General features: G+C 39.5%; 2 protein-coding genes across 11 annotated transcripts; one reads left to right on the forward strand and one right to left on the reverse strand.

Annotated features, from left to right (window-relative positions):
* Window positions 1-1438: 1438 nt before the first annotated feature.
* LOC147644150 (uncharacterized) lies at window positions 1439-3650 on the reverse strand. The gene has a single exon (XM_086830010.1). It carries the CDS (start codon window positions 3522-3524, stop codon window positions 2025-2027), a length of 1500 nt encoding a protein of 499 aa, XP_086686136.1. The 5' UTR covers window positions 3525-3650; the 3' UTR covers window positions 1439-2024.
* Window positions 3651-4237: 587 nt separating this feature from the next.
* tacc (transforming acidic coiled-coil protein) lies at window positions 4238-19601 on the forward strand. 10 transcript variants are annotated; one of them, XM_086830013.1, is made up of 11 exons: window positions 7061-8429; window positions 9906-10083; window positions 10153-12351; window positions 16645-16958; window positions 17055-17119; window positions 17186-17257; window positions 17316-17420; window positions 17494-17655; window positions 17729-17878; window positions 17948-18129; window positions 18427-19601. In XM_086830013.1, the coding sequence occupies exons 1-11, from the start codon at window positions 8067-8069 to the stop codon at window positions 18432-18434; spliced, it is 3798 nt and encodes a 1265-aa protein (XP_086686139.1). In that variant the 5' UTR covers window positions 7061-8066; the 3' UTR covers window positions 18435-19601. The 10 variants fall into 10 exon arrangements, with proteins under 10 accessions (XP_020812685.2, XP_086686142.1, XP_086686139.1 ...); XM_086830015.1 differs by having other exon boundaries at window positions 16747-16958; XM_086830011.1 differs by lacking the exon at window positions 18427-19601 and having other exon boundaries at window positions 7086-7258; window positions 7469-8429; window positions 17948-18364.
* The last annotated feature ends 1499 nt before the right edge of the window (window positions 19602-21100 follow it).

Consider the following 21100-nt stretch of genomic DNA (forward strand, 5'->3'; position numbering starts at 1 on the left):
AGCTATCTGAATAAAACTTTGTAGTTAGCCTTCTATATACTCTCACTCGAATATATATTGGAACGGGCCGGATCGGACGACAATTTCATATAGCTGCCATAGGAATGATAAAAAAATTTTTACAAAAAAAAATTATAACATTTTCAGTTTTCAACAGAATTTGATCAAATTTGAGATATACTTTTTTTTATTACTTTACAATTTTGTGTACAATTTTATGAAAATCGGACTACTATATCATATAGCTCCCATTGGAACGGTCGAGACATTAATTCAATTAAAAATTATAACATTTTCAGTTTTCAAAGGATTTTCATCAAATTTGAGATAGCTATTTTATATTAATCTACACTTTTGTGTAAAATTTAAGGAAATTTGGACTACTATGTATATCATATAGCTCCCATAGGAACGATCGAGTAATTAATACAATTAAAAATATTAACTTTTGCAGTTTTCAACAGATTTTCATCAAATTTGAGATATAGCCATTTTATATAAGTTTTAAGTTTTGTGTCAAATTTTATGAAAATCGGTGCCATACAAACGATCGATTTAGATGAAAAATGCAAATCTGTGAATGTAAAACTGCAAATATAATATGTCATTGTTTTTTAACACAAATATATATAATTTATATTGTATGGATTCCTAGTCATAGAAGTTCTATCTTGTATTTTTTTTAACATAATTATATATAATTTATACTGCATTGACTCCTAGTGATCGAATTTCCATCTGCATGGGTATACAAACTTTGGCGTGCCGAATTTGGCCTCCTTTCTTGTTTTCAATTCGGACCAACTTACAATTTTCTTATGATTTTTATTAATTATTATTTATTTGGTATTGTTATTTACTTTAATCTATTTAGATTTTCGTGTACCATTTGTTGGCAAACTTTTTTTTCCACTCTAAATATCAGAAATAACTTTATGAATAAACCCTTTTTTGAAGCCCATAGCCGAAAAGTAATGAAAAAGTTTTTGGCTGAGATGGGTTATTGCACAATGTGTGCAAATCTAATTTCAACGCTCTGCTGTTCTCAGAAATATTACCGCGATTACGTCGAACGTTCTATGTTTTTGTTCGGATTTCATTCCGCATACCTTATATAGGTATTATTGGCCGGAAATCTCCTTCAATCCATTGCAAACTTCTTGTTACAATTATATAACCCACCAAATGTACAAAAATTTAGTTGTTCTATGCTGATCAAATGGAAACAAATAATTATTATAGGCTTTCATCCAATTCAACAAGCCCAAATGGGTCGGTCCCCCTTTTAAAAACATTATGTTTATTTGAGTTATTTATCAAATTGAAATAATTAAATACTTTTAAGAAAAAGTATGTTGTCCCCCAAAACATTTGACAGCATTGCAATTTGAACCCTCATTTCTTAAAACAGCAGTATATAAAAATAAATATATAACAATTTTAAGAACAAACAAAATTTATATTTCAACTGAAAAAGATTAAGAACTGAAAATAAGTTTGAGATGATATATAAATATTGTCCTGTTTCAAAATTACCTAAATCTAGATCATTTTATTTTTATAATAATACTTATATTAAGGATTTAAGACATAGACATTTAACGAATCGGGTGTCTCGGCGTCCTTCTATAGGCCATGTTGTTCCGGTGGCTCACTGCCGTTCTCAGGCCTGTACCCACGAGCTGATCTTAAGGGCTGTTTTTTACCAGGCTTTTAAGTTGTCCTCTGCCATACAGCAAGAACTTACCTGGAGCCGCTTCTTCTCGCTTTTTAGCATCACCAGAGCTGTAATAAGATATAAGGCTAGCGTGGAGACCATCTCGATCGAGTTCGGAGGTTCTGTCCATAGCGTTGCCCGATGGAGGGTAAAATGGGTTGTAGGTTTGTAGTTCTTACTGGCCATAGCATTTCCCGATGCAAACTCCGGGCTCGTAGACTAAAGTTGTGTCCACGGATCCTTGCTCCGTGGCAATAAGGAGTTCCACAGATGCATTTTTGAATTATGGAGGTAGAACTGCAGCAACCTAAGTGTCATAGGTGCTGTGTACACCTCTACCCGACATGATTTCAAACATTGCTAGGTCATCTTCCTCCGCGTCCGATTCGTTCAGCGTCACTGTGTTGTTCAGACCTAGGTCCATCTCCACCTCGCCTGCCTGCAAGGTGTGCGCATCCATGTCACCGGGGTGGCGCTTTTTAAGGCGCAGGTATACACAACCCATGCCCCACGCCATCTTTCCGTATCTGGGATATAGAATGTCCTCCGCCTCCTTGTTTATCTGGAGTATCGCACTCTGACCCCCCTCTTTCTGTGGGTTCGCGAGGTGCAGAATCTTCCAGTCTGCCGTTGGAACATCTGGGTTTTGTCGCTGTAGCAGTTTTAGTGCGTGGTCTTTTTGAACCGCGATGGGAAAGAGTACCTTTGCCTTCGGTTTGGAGGGTATTAAATACCTGTTCACCACCTGCAGTTCGGCCCCTTCCCACAGCGGTTCCAATTCGTAGACCGTTTGCGTCAGCCACTTCAAAGTTGGGACGTCCATGCACTTCAGGATTTTTACCCCATTCAGCCACCCGGCACCATCAAACGTAGGCATGGGAGCATTGGGGTCTCCCTCCATCTGTGCGAATAGACATTTTACGAGCCGTGCGTTCACAGTCTTCCACCGCTCCTCAGTCATCTGGCCGTTTTCGTCACTACGGTCAATGAGCGCCACGATCAGGTTTTGCCTATGCACCTGACTTTCCCTCGGTTCCGCCCTTCTGTTAGGCTTCCTCGCTATTGGCGGCGGTTCTGCATTCTTTGGCCCGCGATGCCACTTGCTTGCCGGACCGCTCGCTGTGGTTGAGGGGCCCGCATCCCTGGGCTCGCGTTGCCGCTTCCTTGGCGGACCGCTCGCTATGGTTGAGGGGCCCGCATCCCTGGGCTCGCGTTGCCGCTTGCTTGCCGGACCGCTCGCTATGGGTGAAGGTCCCGCATCCCTGGGCTCGCGTTGCCGCTTGTTCACCGGACCGCCCATATCGCCGGAGCGTTGCTTTTTGTTGGCAAACATCTCCTCCACCTTGTTTGCGAACCCGCTCGTGGATTTCATGTTCGGAATATTGGCGAAGTGCAGCCTGCTCTCCTCGATCCTTTTCTCGGCCCAGGCCAACGATTCCCTTTCCTCTACAGAAAGATCAACTCTGTCCTGGAGCCGTGATTGGATCTTGAGGGCCGCCTTGTACTGCGCCTTCGCCTTCATCCCCTCGCTTGAACGCCTCGGCCCATCCCTTCGCTGGGAGCTGGTGCTTGGGTTCGGCGAACTTTCGTCATTTGTTTCAACCTCTGTCTTGATGAAGGCACTTGCAAGATGGTGTTGCGATGTCGTTGTGGCAATGGCGTTGTAACCAGCTGCCGTCATAGCAGAGTTGTGAGCACTGACAAAACGCAGAGAGGATTGGTTCCCTCCATACCAGCCGCTGGTACCAGTTACGTCCATCGACGTTTGGGCAGATATCCCAGCTCGGGTAAAATTATTTCTGCCCATACTGGTTTACTTTTCGAGACAGCAACTACACAAAATTGCGTTTTAATAAAATGTTTCTCGCAGGCGCAAACACTGTATGTATAATGAAATAAGATGCAAAAATGCATTCAATGTATACAAAAATGATGAAAATACTGAATAAAAATATGTTTTATTCACACTATGTATTTCTTACGGAAGAGAAAGGCGTGAATGCTACTTTCGGGAGTTGTGCAACGCTGTGTAAAAATATTCATAGTATTCACTGTACGACTGAAAGAAAATATCGGCAGCTGAAAACAGGTGTTACATACTAATTACTTTTTTGGAATTTCGATGTAAGGGCTCTGAGGTCGACTAAATGACTGAAATGTTGCTACAGAGTTCGCATACATCAACGTTTAGGATTGCTAAATGAAAGGTCCAGTAGTAAAAATATTAAAAGATTATAGAGGTGAATAAAAAATCCATATCTTGCGGCTGGGTTTTTGTTTAAAATCTAGCGTATGATTTTGTTTGGTTCGTTCCCTATATGTCTAAATAAATGACCATAAAGGTTAAATAAATTAATTCAGTAAATTAGTCGTATTCAACTTGGCTTATAAGTCAATCCATTTGTAAAAGACGAATTTACAAAACTCGAATTCTACATGACTGCACTGCAACCCCTTAATTTAATTTACTTGGTATATTTTCAGTGGCGAATGACAATTTCCACCGAAAAACGAACGGTCACACTCTGACTATTATGCTTCTTCAAATTGTAGCGGCATTTTCAGACAAAAACAACATACAAATCAGCGTCACCCTAACCAAACATCGCATTAATAAGATTTAGCCAGCAGATAACTATAAGAAAAACAGCTGCATTGTGAAATTGGCCGAAAGGAAAACGAGGCCCTCCTGTATATAAGTTATGGAATACGATGCGGCTGACAATGGGCTGGCGATGGGGCTCGGCGCTCGCGGAGTTCTGCGAGAGATCAACAAGAACGATGGCGGCGTCAAGGTAAGTGGAGTAGGAATACATCAGCTTGGGGCGTGTCTCGTGGAACCGCCCAAGTGCGATTTGGTCAAACATTCTGTTTCTAGCATGTGTTCCGCGTTCTCCTGCAATTAATGTACACATACTTATGTACATGTACATGTGCATGTACGTCTCCGATCACAGCCTGTTTTTGCTATTTTCCTTTGTATACATATGTATACAATCTGCGCGCGTTGTTTTTATTAGCTCTGTGGCAGCTGTCGCCGGTGAGTGCTCCCCAGTTGATCGGTGTACGCCGCCGGACATTATCCAACTCCTCCGGCATCCTGATTTCCAGATCCCATTTACTAATTCCAGCCCTAAAAATGGGCAATAAGCCAGGGAAGACAAAGAAATCGAGAGCATCCTCTCTGGGAAAACGACCAATAAAGTCGGACAACACAACAGGGAATCCGGTATGCCAAATGTAAAATCCATTAACTCGGGGGTTTCCACGCCATTGCCTATAAAAATCAAAATTTTTTCTGTGGATTTATACGAATTTTATTTAAGAAACACAAAACTGAACATTAATTTCAAAGATAAAAACGGTTTTATGTTCGATAAAAATAACAAATAACCCTTTATAAAAAAAACCAATTTTATCTTATTTAATCGCTACCTTTCGGACTCAATAGTTCGCTATACGTATTTCTTTTAATGTTTATAAGAAGTATTCTGCCGTAAGCAGATTCTAGACATTTCTGCATTAAATGGATTATCTACAAGTGCTATATATGTATATTATCTTCGAAATCTTGGGATGGTGGTCGGCGGCCTCTTGACATTTCTCATTGTCCAGATGCAGTCGTTCTTGATCCAGACGGCAAGATCGGAATAAATCTATCCATTTGGGATCGATAGCTCTGAAAGAAATTATGGAATCGATTTGTTTTGCCAAAACAGAAATGAGGATCACTTGATCCGAAGCCTCTTTAGTGATATTATTTTGAGTATTTTGTACAATTTTAATCAAATTAATAAACATCTTTGTTTAGCCAGTGGTCAGAAGATTAATGCTCTAACTTCTATGTTTGCAATCTATATACAACGCGGTCGAGTTTCTGCAACCTCAAGTAAAGTTCATTGAACACCCGAAACCGGGCTGTGTTGACAAATTTAGTCTCCCCGTTGCCACCAACGATGCTCGTTACGGAACACCCGGAGATCGAGCTGCAGACTCCCCCAAATTGTTGTCCAAAGAGTTGTCTGCATTTGTTTTTCGCCTATTTATAGTACATTTTACTGCTGCGCTTCCCCCACTATATTTGCTTTCTTTAATTTTTGCCATGTGTTGTAGAGAAGGGTATTTGAATTTTATATACACCATGTGCAACATATAAAAATCCCGTTCTATGTTTGTATTCAATTGTTTCGAATTTTCACTAGTTCGCTCGAAAAAATATACCTTAAATTAAAAAAAACTCATTTAATTTGATAAAAAACGGGAGGAGATTCATGTATGTACATAGGTGCCATAGAAACTGTCGTTAAATGTAGAGGAAAATTCGAAGCTGTGAATGTAAAACTGTTACTCCCAAACTTTAAATATAGTAAGTATAGGTGACTAATGAAGGTAGGAAAAATCTCGTTGTTATTTAACACAAAACTTTAAAATTATTAGTGATCGAATTGAAATCTGCAAGGGTATACAATCTTCAGGGAGCAGAAGGTAGCATTTTTTTTTGTTTGTTTGGTTTTGTTTTTTAATTTGTTTGATCAAAAGTTTTTGAGCTTCTTTATATCAAATAAAAGCTAGTTAAAATTAGTATTGTTTTAAATTGTTTGTTTGCACCATGAAAACAATGTTTTTGTTTATATTTTAGCTAAGCTTACTTATAATTTATGGCCCCACTCAAACGTCCCTTGCATCGTCTATTGTTTGTGTTGTGTTCCCATCGCTGGATTGCACTTGGTTTCATTCCACTCAGGTGCAACTGGTGCTATCTTGTCACCTGTCACGCATTGGTTGACTAACGCTAAAACTAACATCCAACACTTGCCACCTTGCCCATCGTGTGGGATATTTCGTTTCACATTGGCGGGACTTTTCTAGCGAAATATGCAAAGTCAGCCGTGGAGCAATGTGGAGCACTTCCTCGATGCGATTCGACTCGTGGACTTGTGGATAGTGCCCCGTGATGCGCAACAATTGCAGTGGGATTGCATGTCACTTGGCATCCACAAGAGTTACAGAGAGAGAACAAATTTGAAGCTAGAACTTAAAACTGAATTTTTGAATAATATAGGATATGCTCTAAATGGAGAAGGAGCCTCTTACAGACTTTAGGTCAAAGCAATCAAACCCTTCTCAAAAAGTAATAGAACTGGTTTTAGTCTACAAATAACCATTGTCTGCATAGATCCTTTTTTCGTTCTGTGTACGGGCTGTTTGACTAAGACTTTCATTCATTAGTGTTGCCGGTCGCCCTATTTTCATGTTCCCCCCCCAGCCCTTCTCTATTGGCCTTTTCTGAGTGTTTCGGCTTATTTTGCGGTGTCTTGCATTTTGCACTTCTGCCTTTGAGTTGAGTCTGAGGCTCGTCTAGCTTCTCAGTTTTTCACTGCAATTCATCGATGAAGGTTGTCTGTGGCTGGGTCCACGTTTTTGGGATCAATTAAGCGGTTATATCAATTAAATTGCTATCGTTTGCCCACGCGCACTCTAAGCGATCAGCTATCGTGGCGATAAGTCATTTCGAAGTGTTAATAAACTGTTGCATTTAAAGTAATATAAATTGTTTTTCTATATCGAATGTTTTTTAAAACGGTTTCCACCCCTTCAAAGGTTAAACAATCGTCGCAGTTTTAAAATGCTTAAAATAACTGTTACATTTCAGAAAGGGTTTCAATATCAAGAGATATGAGTAAAAAAATAATAATATTCAATAAATTGTCTAAAATTAAGTTACCAACACTTTTTAATAATAATATCCAGTATATACTTAGTTTATATTCGTAACGTGATAAGAGATCCTCCAAAGTAGCGGGAAAAACAAACTAACATTGAAAATAGAGCGGATCTTGTGCTGATAAACGGGGAAAATTTAGGCTACAGGCGATCCGATCGCATAGTCACAAAAACTATCCGGATTGCGTTCGTGTGGATGCCATTCGAATTTTCTCGCTCTCTGTGCCGGTCGGCCACTGTCTCTCCCCTAGGCAGAGGCATTATTGTGTGTGCGATGCTGAGCGGGAGCAAAGCAAATTGAAAACGAAAATACTTTTAAATTGATTTCAAAGACAGACAAGATCGGGAGCCAGCGACAAACGCACGCGGCGTTGGGTCTCGAGAATCTCGGCGGTTTATTACTCAATATATAATGCGAGAGCAGAGCGCGGAAAATCACAGTCGACAATTTCCACAGTAGGCGAGTCGAAATCCGTGCCATAGCTGAATCCGAAACCCGAAAAAAGTCACAAAACACTAAAGAACAACTGAGAACCCGATCGATCGATCGGTTTTTGGAATCGAGTGAACCGTGAAGCGTCTGGGAAGTTAATCGTGCGTAGAGTGTTCCATCAGCAATCTCCTTATGGACTTCCTCGCAAATATCATCAAGAAGCCCAAGAGCATGGCCAGTGGCAAACAGCCAACGGCTATGGAAGCCACAGAAGCAATTAGCTCCGCGGAGGAACACCCTTCACTGGCGGTCAATCAAGAAAAGCCATCGCACTCCCAAGATCTGGATACTTTACTCGACTCCGCATCGGAGGATCTGCTGCTGTTGGAAAAACAGCACAGTGACCTAATCCTAGGTGACCCCATTGAAGACCCACTAGCAACCCCTTCAAGCACCAGTAGGGATACCATCCAGCAGCTTCTGAGCGATATCAATTTGAATCTAAACCAAGTCAGTGCGAATGAAATGGAGCACTTGCAGGCCATGAGTGGCGAGGTAAGTGTCAACCGAATACACTGCCAATGTGTGGATTGCGTGTGGAATGCGTTAAAAAATTTGTTAAATATTTTTTTTGCGTTGTTAAATTTCTTTGATTAAGTCGGTTATCCCTGGTTATTTTTTAAAGAGAAGATATGGATGATTTTGAATTTTGCCCAGGGACTAGTCCTTAAATAATTGCAAATTTTATTTTACTTATTTTAAAATTTCATATTCAGGTTTTTGTGTTTTTCCAAATTATTGCGTTTCAAAGTATTGCTTTTATACAGTCATAATGTGTATTTTTGGAATGCATTGTCTGTTTCTTTATCTCATTGCTCACTGGGGATTAGTTTACTTAATCCTAAATCTATCTATCCCAATCGTAAATTTATAACTATCTCGAAAACATATCTTTTCTTGATCCCATTTTAATTTAAGTACGTTATAGTGAGACTATTATTTGTTGAGCTTATATTATTTAATAATGTGCCCTGTATAGATAGTCCTCTTCCCAATATCATAGATCATAGGAGCACCCTTTTCTTGTACCATTTTCTCTATTAATCTAGCTGACTTTAACCTTGCGGCAACAATCATCGTGCTATAATGCGCTCTAATTAAATTCCGCGTGTAGAACATTGCACCAAGGCCCTGAGAATGAACGGAAAACAAACGCCGGACCCGGGCCGGCCCCATCAAGTCCGCCGCATTTTCCGATTTTCTCTTTGCACTGCACAAAAGCCGACGCCGACACCGACCCAGTTCCACGTCCCCCCGGTCCACCTGACGCCCCATTCCCTCTCGTGTGCCCGATTTCCCACGTCTTGGCTGACTTTTAAATTAATGACATTTGCTTGTTGGTTGACCGACTGGGACAACGATATTGCGATGGGGATGTGAGCGTGCTCTCTTTTGGTGAGAGGGGTGCCACAATGTGGGAGGCATAAACTGAATTAGCTATGTAGGGAATGAGATGCAGGTTTCTTTTACCAAAGCGTTCAAAGGAGATTAATAATAATTGTAAGCGCTGTAGCATTAAAGTTATCGTAACCTTAGGCCATACATAAAATTTCTTGTAATAAATGAAATATATAAAATAAGTTATACATGTACTAGAAAATAATGTTGTATACAACACGAATCAAATCAGACCATACCTGTAATTATTCGGTAAAGGGCAATCCACCTTAAGGCCCAGATGCAACCTATTTTTGTCGTCAGCCCAAGCCCCTTACCACTTCTCTTCACTCAAACAAAGTGTCAACAATTCTTAATTAAATGCACAAACAGCTGCTGCAAGCGATTGTTCGGTATTATTCCCTTCCCCATCACCATCCTCTGTTGTTGATTTTTTGATGGCCAATTGTTTGGATTATGATGATTTTTTTTCGCGTTGCTCCGAATCATGTTGCACGCGATTCATACAATTTGTAATTAATTTTCTTTGATTTTCTGCCCCTACATAATTGCGACTCTCGTTTGTTTTTCCAGCTTAGTCCGCTGGCGGTGAAGCCCACTCCCAAGCCATCAACCATGGAGCAGCAGAAGGCTCTGGCAGCTGCTCTGGGCCCCAAGCTGGATGTGGCGGGCGCAGCTACGAAATTCGGTGGTCTGCCAGAGTTTGACGAGACACAGATCCCAGAATTAGCGCCCCTAAGCGAAATGGAGGGTAAGAACAAATTCTATTGATGTAATAATATAATATTTTTAACTTGTTTAGTTTTATTTCCTCCGGCAGGCCCAATGAAGTCAGACCAATCTGACTCAGATGTGTTTGTGGAATGCCTGTCGCATCATAGCGAGAGGTACACGGCGGATCGTTCCGAGCTGGAGGCCTATTCCAGTGCTCTCAACGATGTGTTGGAGCACCAATTGTCTATTACCTCGGCTGCCACGTTGGAGAACACATTTGACGACCCGTTAGCTGTCAGCCGGCACAACCTCAGCTATGAACCTATGGATGTGGATGATATTAACGAGACCATGGAGATGCTAAAGGACGTCCTCGGTTCGGAAGATCATCAGTTGTTGCAGCAACAATTTGTTGTTAGCGAATGTCAGCCAATTGTTGATGTTAACCCATTATTATCCAACGGCGAACAGAAAAGGGAGGAAGAAAAAATGGACGAATCATTTGAGATCCTGGAACAGTTGGAGATCTATCAAGAATTTAAAACTAAAGGACAGGAACCTACCCCCAAGGTACCCGAGCCTGCGGCACATCGAACGGAGTTGACATCATCAGCTCTGACACCGGCACAAAATGCTGAAGATAAAATTGAGAAGCCTGAACTAAAGCCAAATTCGCTTCCCAGCCCGAAAGATGATGAGAATCTGCAGGAAAATCCGTCACCACAGTTGATGGAACCGCAGAAGCTGGAGTCGATCCAATCGGCCGATCATCAAACCCAAGAGCCAATTCAGCCCCAAATACCGCATTCAACGTTGCTTCTCCCAGAATCTGAAGAACCTAAAATAGAATCTGCTGCCTTAGAACAATCTACACTGAAACAGGAAACAAAACTGCCTGTTCCAGAGTCAGAGCCAGTCGAACCTATAAAGTGCACAGAGTTAAAGCCTACAGAACCAGACTGTCCAGCAGCACCACCACTCTCTCCGCCCGTACCAACTCTTCAGGCCAAACGGCAGGAGTTACCGCTTTCTCCGCCAATACCCACACATCGTCCAAAAACTGCTGAGGAATTAGAATTCCTAGCCCTAAGGGAATTGCCCCTACCTGATGATGATATTGATGCAGATGACCAGAAGGATGTGAGGGATATAGTTCAACATCACGTGCCAGTGGCAGTAATCGCACCAGGTCAGCGGCGATCTACAACTCCTTTGTCTTTGGAGCTAGTTGAAAGTTTCTCTACCATTAGCAAAGGGAAAACCTCTGCACCAACATCACCAAGCTTCCCGATCAAAGGACCCGCAGAGCCCCCATCTCACTTTCCTCGTTCTCCGAATGCTCCACCCGAGCAGGAGGAGATGACCTACTTGGAAGAAGCTGTTGTAGAACCTTCCTTAGATCGCAAGCACAGTGTCTATGAGGCAGGAGTGATCGCCAAATCACCAGTGGTCATCCAGGTGACAGAACCCAGCCCACCGAAGCCAAAGAATCTCAACGAAACTCTGCCCACGAGCGATGTTTCACCAACGCCTCTTAATGGAACCTTCGACAGCGGCAGCAGGATAGATGCCACACCAGAGTTCGTGTCGGAGGGTACTCCCCTGGAGGGTTCCGCGACCTTCGATGTACAGTTGGGATCCATCCCTGAGCATCAGCGGCGCACATTTTCGTTAGTTCCGTCTCCGGAGGAGGAGAAAGCGTCATCCCGAAAGACCTTCAATATGGAAAATGATAAACCAAGACGCACCTTTTGCCTGGAGCAGAATGCATCGCCAGCAGTTGAGGCCACCGAGGAATGCATGGCTGGTGAGGACTTCGAAGCCATGGATGTCGATGTCTCCATGCGGGTGGAGGAGGCCACAGTTCTAAGATCACCTCAGCAGCACCCACTGGCTAAGCCCTTCGTTTCAAACTCGCCGCCGATTCCCACCCACCAGAATCTAAGACGACCTCCCATCCACGATGATGGTAATTCTCCAGTGTCGCCACTAGGGAATTCCACCGTTGTATTGGAGCAAGAGCAGAAGCTGTCCGCCAAGGAGCAGGCGCATTTGAGTGCCGGTGACGAGAAGGATGATGTGTTTGTGGAGCACTTTGGTGCCATATCACCAGTCTCAGATGACATGTTCAAGACACCGCAGTTTACCACTAGCGGCTTTCACAATCAAGCCAAGATTAAGGCTAATGCTGCCGCCGGAAGCGGTGGGGGCGCTGTTCCTTTGGTGGGCAGTACCAAACGTGGAGGATCAGGCGAGGAGGACCAGTTTGATTCCGAATTCCAAGATGGAGCCAGCAACCAAAATCGTAAGTCGAAGGTTTTTAATTTTAAATATGTATATAAAATCTGTCAATCCTTTAACTACAGTCAAACTGGTCAAACTTGACAATTAGTTGTCATTAATTATTTATTTAGTGGAGAGTGGAAGAGTGCATTTTTTTTTAATTGTTTAATTTAATTGTTCGGGGCAAGAAGTTAGAATCTCTATTAAAAAATTTATTGCTTAACAAATGTTTAGGACACTTAACAGCCTTATGTCACATATTGATATTATCAAAGAAGTTCCTATTATCATCTAATCTCCAGTTAATTTTCTGCAAATCGAACTAACAAATCGGAGCTCTAATTATTGAGATATATATAATTACATTTAATCTTTCAATTTCTTTTAAGCGTTATATCGGTTTAGAAAAATTTCTTCAAAATCATATTATAAATGGTAAAATTTCACTTAATTTAAAAATTATATACATTTAGTGTTAACGACTGCCTAATTTACATAGAGGTCATATAAATAATACGCTTCTCTAGTTTACAAAGTTTGACTGTAGTTGCTTGTAACGGGACTTGGTTGGTTCTCCTTGATTCCTTTGCATGTTCGTGACCTTAGCTCATCGGCCATTAAATGCACTCAACCCAAGCACCAATCTGCCTGCACCACCCAATAACTTTTGAACTTGAAATATTATGGAGGCGGTAAACTCGAAACCCAGAGTTCCCTCCTTGTTGGCATGGAATATATCTAACTGTAAAAATAAACACAGCACACATGCAAGGCAATGAACCTGAACTTCAATTCGTAGAGGATGGGAAACTCGCGGGGCAGAGCGGAAAAGGCAAAAAGAGCAGCAACGAAAACAAGGGGACCCGGTGTCAATTAGGCGCATAATTTAGTTTTTGAATGGCAGAGCCCATGGAGTAGTTCACGTTTTTTGTTTAATGCACAGTGTTTGTGTGCACGTTTTCTTCCTGCTTCCCGGTTTTTGTTGCTGCCAATGCATTTTACGTTCTCTATTCTCTGGAAAATGCCGCATTACGCTCTCTCTGTCCGTCTACTCTATCCGGTACTCTCTTCCGCTCTCTGACTTTCTCTCTGAGTGGAGCCCTTATCAGCAAAATATCGTAAGCGAATACAAATACTACAACTACTCTTAGTGTGACGTCACTCTGGCTAATTGAAGAAACGCTGTCAGTTCTTGGTGGATCTCTGTATTTCCACGCTTCGGTATTTGTGCCCTGATGAGCGCATTTATATTTTTGGTTAATTAAGGCGACTCATTGCTTAATGCGATAATTGCGCATTTATGAAATTAAATAATTTGAGAGAAGACAAATTTGTATATATGTATGTATATATTCGCATGTTACATAATAAGCATGTTTTTAACAAACATACTATTAATAGTATTTTTGAATCACTTTTTATATTGGCGGCCAAATTATCGTTATCGCTGACTAGGAAAATGCAACTCTGGCTATCTCTGACCCACACAACCATGAAACAACAAAGTCTGAGAGATTTTCTACCGTTCTCTTGCCACTATTCATAGAGTAGTACAGTGAACCTTCATTAATAGTATCAAATTTATCTTGCAAATTAGCCAGAATAGTTTATTATAATATGGTCGCTGTTAAATCGTATATCATCAACACATTTGATTTGAGCTGAACCGAGTTTAAAAGTTATACATTTTAAACGCCACAACTAAGAAGTTCAAAACAATGATTTTTAAATCCAAGATCCACTGTAGTGCCCATCTCTTATCCGCATGTTCTCTCCAGTTTACCCACACACACACTCACACACCTTGGCGCATAGGAATTCTAGTTAGAACATGCACTTTTACAGCCCCATAACAGCTGCATCAGAGCGAGAGGGTCTTATATGGGGGCCGTGCGGGAAAAAGGGAATACAACTCCAAACATACAACGTGTACACAGAGCGCTCTCTCGAACGCTCTCTCTGCGCACTTGCTCATTGCTGCATACGCGTCACTGTCACACACTCCAGTCAGAATTCAGGCTCGTCCCATTCGCCCTCTCGCTCGCTCGCGTGCGTGCGCTGGTTTTCTTATTGGAATCGGAGAGAAATGTAAGCAATAAGAAATTCCATTTCAGTTAGTTTTCAACATTTGACGTCGTCGCTGTATTGCATTGTTATTGCTCTTCAAACTGCTAAATCAGCAAATGTAAATTTAAAAAGGCAACCTAAAACGGATATTTTGTTTGTTTACTAAACTCGGACAAGCATTGCATTGCGGTTAACTCATTAAAAGTGCTAGAAATGGGAAATGTAACAAGCAGCTGTGCAGAAAAAACAACAAATAGCATAAATAAAGCCACAAGGCAAGACTCCGAAAGTCTCAAAGAAAAATTATACGCGAGAGTGAGAGCGTGAAACTTCATTGTGCGATTGGCCCCATATGTGTGTGTGTGTGTGTGTGTGTGTGTGTGTGTGTGTACGGTCGCGGGCATATGAGTGTGGGCGCTGCGTGGTCACGGTTAACATTATTGAGTGAATAACTGTAGAAAATCTTGAAAATGCAAAACTTGTCAAAGACACGCAATTAAAATGCATCACAGTGTGAAAAGCTGCCTCTCTCTCGCTCTTCCACACTCCCCACTTTCTTTCACCGCGCTCTCTCTTTCTTTCTCCTTCTGCCCCCTTGTCGCAACCCACTTTTGGAAACCTTTCGTCGATTGCATAAAATGACTCACAAAGTCACCGTTTCCTCTTGTTTTGGTTTGTTTTGCTCCCTGGTCGGTTTTCGAAACTGAAACAAATGAAGTAAATAATGGCTACAGATGACCTGCATTTTGGCTTTTATCACAGCAAAATATAGTATCTGGGCCTGCCCGGGTTCTCGCACTGTTTTTACTATTTTTAAAGCCGCCAATTTGTTTATGTATTCTCTCCATTTCTTTCTTGCTGAACACTGAAAACTTTGCAATTTAATTGAAATTTTAAAAGTTGCTATGAATTTTAAATTGTTTTAAATGTTCCAAAATATTACATATAGAAAACAAAATAAACGACTTATATTTAAGAAATTAAATTAAATTAAATGCCTACTTCTAAAAATCCTTTAAATCATTTTTAAATCAAAACATTTTCTCTGACCCTCAATGCTTAAATTAACTAAAAAAATCGAAATTCTTTCATGTGCAAGCAAAATATAATAATGCGGGCTTCTCTACAGAACCGGCACACCTCTATTTCCAGCCCCTTGGGATCTCTTGGTTTGGGGTTCTGGGGGTTGAATGGTAGGGAGAGACATTCATTTTGAGTCATGCTATATCTTATATTCGGTTTTGTCATTGTTCTTCCTTCCGTTTTTTTTTTTTTGTTTTCTTTTCAACGAGTCACACAAGCAAAGATGTTAAAAAAAGAGACGCGATGGGGAATTATTTTACGTATGCAAATATTCCCTCTTAGTTTTTCTAAGTTTATATATTTTAAATCGACTTTAACAAAACTTTCTCTCAATATAAAGTTTTCTTTAAAATTATTAAAAACTTGATTCAAAAAGTTTTTTTTTTTAAATTTCGCTCCTAAGAAAAGTTTAAAATTTTATATAATTAGCATCAAATTATATAAATGCAAAAACTTAAAACGTTATCCTATTTATTTTTAAATATCAGAATTAGCTTAAGGAAACATGAAATTTGCAGTATTTATTTTGTCAAAAAAATATACTAAGCCCAGATTGTAAATAAAGTGACACAAAATTGGTGGAAAAGATAAGAAATGCTACCCGTGTTGATAATGACAGTAGAAACAAAGCCATTAAAACTTTGATCATATCTAATATAGTTAAAATGCTCAATTAAGGGTAAAGAAAGAAGATAAGGAATATATCTTTTGTAATGATTGAAATTAAACGTATTGATATCAAATCCAAGTAAGAACAACCACAAATCGAGCTTAACCGAATCAGAAAGTACATTGCTTTATTACTTTTAGTCTCTCTTCCTATCTAATCCCACTCATTTCGCTTGGTTTCCATATTAAACCCACTTGCATTGCTTTTTTAAGGGGCGTTTACCAGTCCTCGTTTGTATGTGCAATGTTTGTACCTATTAATGGTCCATTTCCGTAGCGAGAGGAGGTCAAAGGAAATTGCCTTGACGTTGACATTGATTTAAACTGATTTCGAAGCCGATGGAGACGAGCTGCAAAAGCCAGTGACTAACTATAGTTTTTGTCTTTTTCTCTTTTTACCCCCATCAAACACAAATACGAAATGCACGCGCATGCACCTCATCCAAACATATACAAAAACACACACAAACAAAACACAACCAAACTCCATCCGCAGTAATACTAAACTCATCAGATTTTGACTATTTGTACACGAAAGGCAGCAATAATGCGCCCATCGATCGCAGTTCGCTGCTGCTAAAGTTCGATCCGCTCCTAGGTGCCCCCGTTCCTGTGAATCTGCCTCAGGAACAGGAGCAAGCGCTGCTGAATATCCGCGGGTTGAATCAGAATCAGAACAACAGGGTCCTCAGTCCTACGTTGGAAGAGCTCGAGACGAGTGGAGGCAACAGCCAGTCGTTTGGAATTGAAGTGAGTGCCAAAGAAACCGCCAAGAAGTTGGACTTTAAGCCGCCTGTGGATAGGACCAAAGTAAGTTTCACCTATTCAGTTTGATTTTTGAATTTGAATATTATAGCCAACTTTACCGTAACTATAACTAATTACTTATGTTTTGGCATTTCACAGAAGCATGCTAAAATGAGTGTGGACGTCATTGATAACGATTGCAACAAAACCTTCGATAATTCCAAGTGAGTAACTGGTGTCAGTGTGTCTTCTGGATCCTGAATATATGTTGTTTACTTTTATATTTGCAGCCTTAACAAGGAGGACAAGACCCACAATTACAATAACATGGATGAAATGGAGAAGAAGATCAAAAATGAAGTGTAAGTTGATCTAAAAAGCAGCCTTTAATGTGTCCTCACAAATGGATATATATTTCAGAACCCGATCAGAGGATATTGAGAAGAAGCTTAAGGAGGCAGAGCAACGCGAGGAGGCGAGCATAAAGCGTATCACAGAAAAAGATAAAGCAATTGCAAAGCTTAAGTGAGTATATAATAATATTTTTGCCGAAGGAAAACACCTAAATACCATTTTTAATTGTCTTCTCCTTATATAGTGGCGTTATCGAGGCGTATGAGAAGGCCATTGCCGAGCTGATCAGTGAGAAGGAACAGCAAGCGCACGGCTATGAGCGGCAGTTGCAGGATGTACAGACAGACCGGGATACCAATTACCATCACTTAACATCGCTGGAAACCACATTCTCCGATCTGCATGTGTAAGCGGCGACTGTCTCTACCGAGGACAGTGTGTCTTGTCTTGATCAATCGAGTAACTAACCATCATTGCAGGAAATACGAGAAGAGCAAAGAGATGACAACGCAACTTAAGCTCAACGAAGAGTCGCTGCAGGCGGATCGAAAGCAGATGATGGACAATCTGCGGATGCAGGAACAGCGTTACGACAAGATGAAGAGCCATGCCATGCAGCAGCTGGAAATGTTAGTAGTAAACTGAGAATCGCACTATAAAATCTAGCTAATCCCATCTCGTTTCCCTTTTCCACTTAGTGCCAACAAAAAGCTGGATCACATTACGAGGGAGCATGCGGACGAGGTGAAAAAACTGAAAGCTTTACTCAAAAAGGAGGAAATTTCGCGTGTCTCAATGACGGAGCAGCTGCAACAGAAGACACGTGAAAACGCCGACCTGCTTAAGATATGCGAGGAGCTCATCTACGGCAAGGGACAAGGTGGTAGTAGTTAAGCTCCGCCCGGAATGTATTTTGTACGCTGCTGTAAACGCGCACACACACCACACCCTCCATAACAACACTCTCTCATCCGGCATGAGGAACACATCTCGCTGCATGTCCTTAGGTCTGTAACTTATTCATCATCACCTCCATCCGCATTAGGCTCTGTTGTGTGCTCAGAACTAAGTGTGAAGTACATATGCTTATTTGGTATCATTTCGTCAACTCCAAATTGCACCCATGATGAAATCGAAGTCGTAATAACCCGACATGCATATATTATACTATTTCTAGACTTTTAGTTATCCCGAAAAACACTCACTCACTCACACAAGTCACAGGCAGCGGGCAGACCCTTTTGAGTTCCGTTTGAGTTCCACACGCCTTACGGGTCGGCTCAGGTGGCCCGGCACATGTTACTAATTCTCTATCGTATATCGAATCGGCCTACTGATTTATGTTCCATGATATTATCTGACGGTGAACTCGGGCCCTCTGTGGTTGAGCAAATGCAGCCAGCGAAGCAAATCGATAATGTGCAACGGCAGCGAAACCAGCAAGCAAATGCTAACTAAAAAATTATAGAACAGCGTTCGCTAGAGGCGCGCCTTTGCTAAATGTTTAAGTTTAAATTTAGTTTAATTTAATAATTGAAAATTTGTAATAGTCGTACTAAGAATAAAAATCTGTATTACATACTAGTACTAAAACAAGGAAGCGTGAAAGCCAGAAAGAAAATTATTTAAATACACGCAACAAATTATTAATGCATAAAAGCCATACAAATGTATATGTTTTTGTTTGCTTCGATCGACGCTTTAAAAATGGTTTGCTCAGCAGAACAAATACATAAATGAATTTGAAATTGTTTAGGCATCAAAAATAAGACACGGAATACTTTTTATTGGTTAATCGTACAATTTTGCTGTTCTACAAAAAATGTATAATTTTTTTGTTAAATCGAATTTTTTCCGCTATTGTAGTAATGAATACTATTTAATGACATACCCCCGCCTCACAATCTTTGGAGAACTCTTAATGAATTTTACTTCCATAATTGACATTTACTATACTAGTTAAGGAACACACCAGGAAGGAGAAAAAAAATAAAGAGAAATCAGAAATTATATACAAGTTTGTACCCGGTCCATGTAATCTGAAAAATGCTACTTCATAATATATATAACGGCATACATATATATTTTTCTAAAGTAGACACACACATGCGCTTTTAAGTCAAGTTTTCAACGGCAGAACGCAAATTACAATTTGTTGTTGAAGATTGAAGAACGAAAGAGGATAATATATATATCAATGCGCTGTAAAAAAGAAACACATTAAATAGTATTAAAACATGTCAGCACATATGCAGAAACGATGTGCTGAGCATGTGGTGTACGTAAAGGTGATCGAACGAGTTGCAAAATTCAATAAATAAAGTATGTAATTGCAAGAAAACCCAAAATAAACCGCATTTTTAACGTTTCCTAGGCGTAGTTCTCACGATAACGGTGTAGCCTGCACTTAGGCGTTTTTCTTTAATCGGGTGATTCGGGTAAATTAAATTATAAAATCTTCATTCTTCAGACATGTCCAATAAAAAATGAATTTTAAATACGTATGTAATTTTTGTATTAGTAAATTTAGCTGTCTAGTATTTAAATATATGTTATTTAATTTTATTGTTGCAAGTGCACATTTGTTCACATTAAGCTGCACACGTTCATGAATATCATATAGAAATACATACATATTTTTTTTAATATGCTTATTTTAAAACTTCCTAAATTTAGCAAGATGATTTCTTTGGCCAGTTCTTATCTATGTATGTCTTGTTTTTCATTTTATTTTATAATATAATGTGAAACAATTTTGTTGTTTTCAGAATTTCTATCCAAGTTTCATGGAGTTATTTTTAATTGTACCCTTTTATTTCTATGAAGGCTATAATTTATATATATATAGAAATGTCTGATTCGGATATTATTATTATTATGTGGTGTTTTCTTTTTCCCCTTACATCAAAACGTACATACATATGCATGCGCTTAAATTTCTGTATATTTTAGAAAATATAGTGTGGCACACTTTGATTTATATTTCATTATTGGATGATTCCAAATAAAACATTTACAGAAACTTGTGCTGTAACTTTGGTTTTTAACGGATTTTTCAATTCAACCACCCACATAATCATCGCTGATTGGGACTTTATTGATTAATTAATTAATTAGCGCATTGGCTACTACAACAGAAGTTTAATTCATTAAATACGCAGTTATGGTTATAAAATGTAGATTTTGTTTAAACAACATTTTTTAGAATATTGGGGAAATTTTGGATTAAGTAATTACTAGTAAGAGTACAAACATATGTCGATGATAATATTTTTAATCGGCAATACTGAATATAAAAAAATAAGAAAAGGGAAACAATAACTTATTGAGCTATTACAGTCAGTATGATTCCTTTTGACCACTTATACTTTAATTTCATTGGTAAAACTAGTTCCCAAACTATTTACATTAAAATTTTTTTCTCTCATTTCGATGTTAAGTTCGGAATTTTACTCAGTTCAAGATAAAATAGACTTGAATTTCTGTAATTTTATAATTTCTCTTTAAACTTTACGTTATCTAAACAGTTTTTTATATATATTATGATAAAATATTTTTGAAATGTTTGCCTAAATTAGACAGAGTTATTAAAAGACCGAAAATACGTTTGCCATAATGTATTAAAACTATATTTTGCCTCGTTTCATGCAGTATTCAAATTTTAGCGATGTGGCACCGCTCTTTTGACACATTATTTTTAATAGAGTGGCGCATGTATACTGAGCTTCAGTATACGAATGGTATATTTATACGTAGTATAAAGAATATCTATATATAACAATTTTGTTGGAATTGCTAAATAAATATTAACATACGCTACTTTTAAAGCTATGAGTTAGTTGCAATTTTCA

Source organism: Drosophila serrata, unplaced genomic scaffold (assembly GCF_035046125.1).
Source record: "Drosophila serrata isolate PLE 108 unplaced genomic scaffold, ASM3504612v1 contig_228, whole genome shotgun sequence".
Lineage (NCBI taxonomy): Eukaryota > Metazoa > Arthropoda > Insecta > Diptera > Drosophilidae > Drosophila > Drosophila serrata.

Excerpts from the sequence above, each read along its gene's own strand:
- LOC147644150 (XM_086830010.1), bottom strand. The coding sequence starts at position 3,524 with ATGGGCAGAAATAATTTTACCCGAGCTGGGATATCTGCCCAAACGTCG.
- tacc (XM_086830011.1), top strand. The coding sequence starts at position 8,067 with ATGGACTTCCTCGCAAATATCATCAAGAAGCCCAAGAGCATGGCCAGT. Across the intron at positions 10,084-10,152 it reads GCCCCTAAGCGAAATGGAGG|GCCCAATGAAGTCAGACCAA; the intron begins GTAAGAACAAAT and ends TTCCTCCGGCAG. Across the intron at positions 12,352-16,644 it reads TGGAGCCAGCAACCAAAATC|TAATACTAAACTCATCAGAT; the intron begins GTAAGTCGAAGG and ends CTCCATCCGCAG.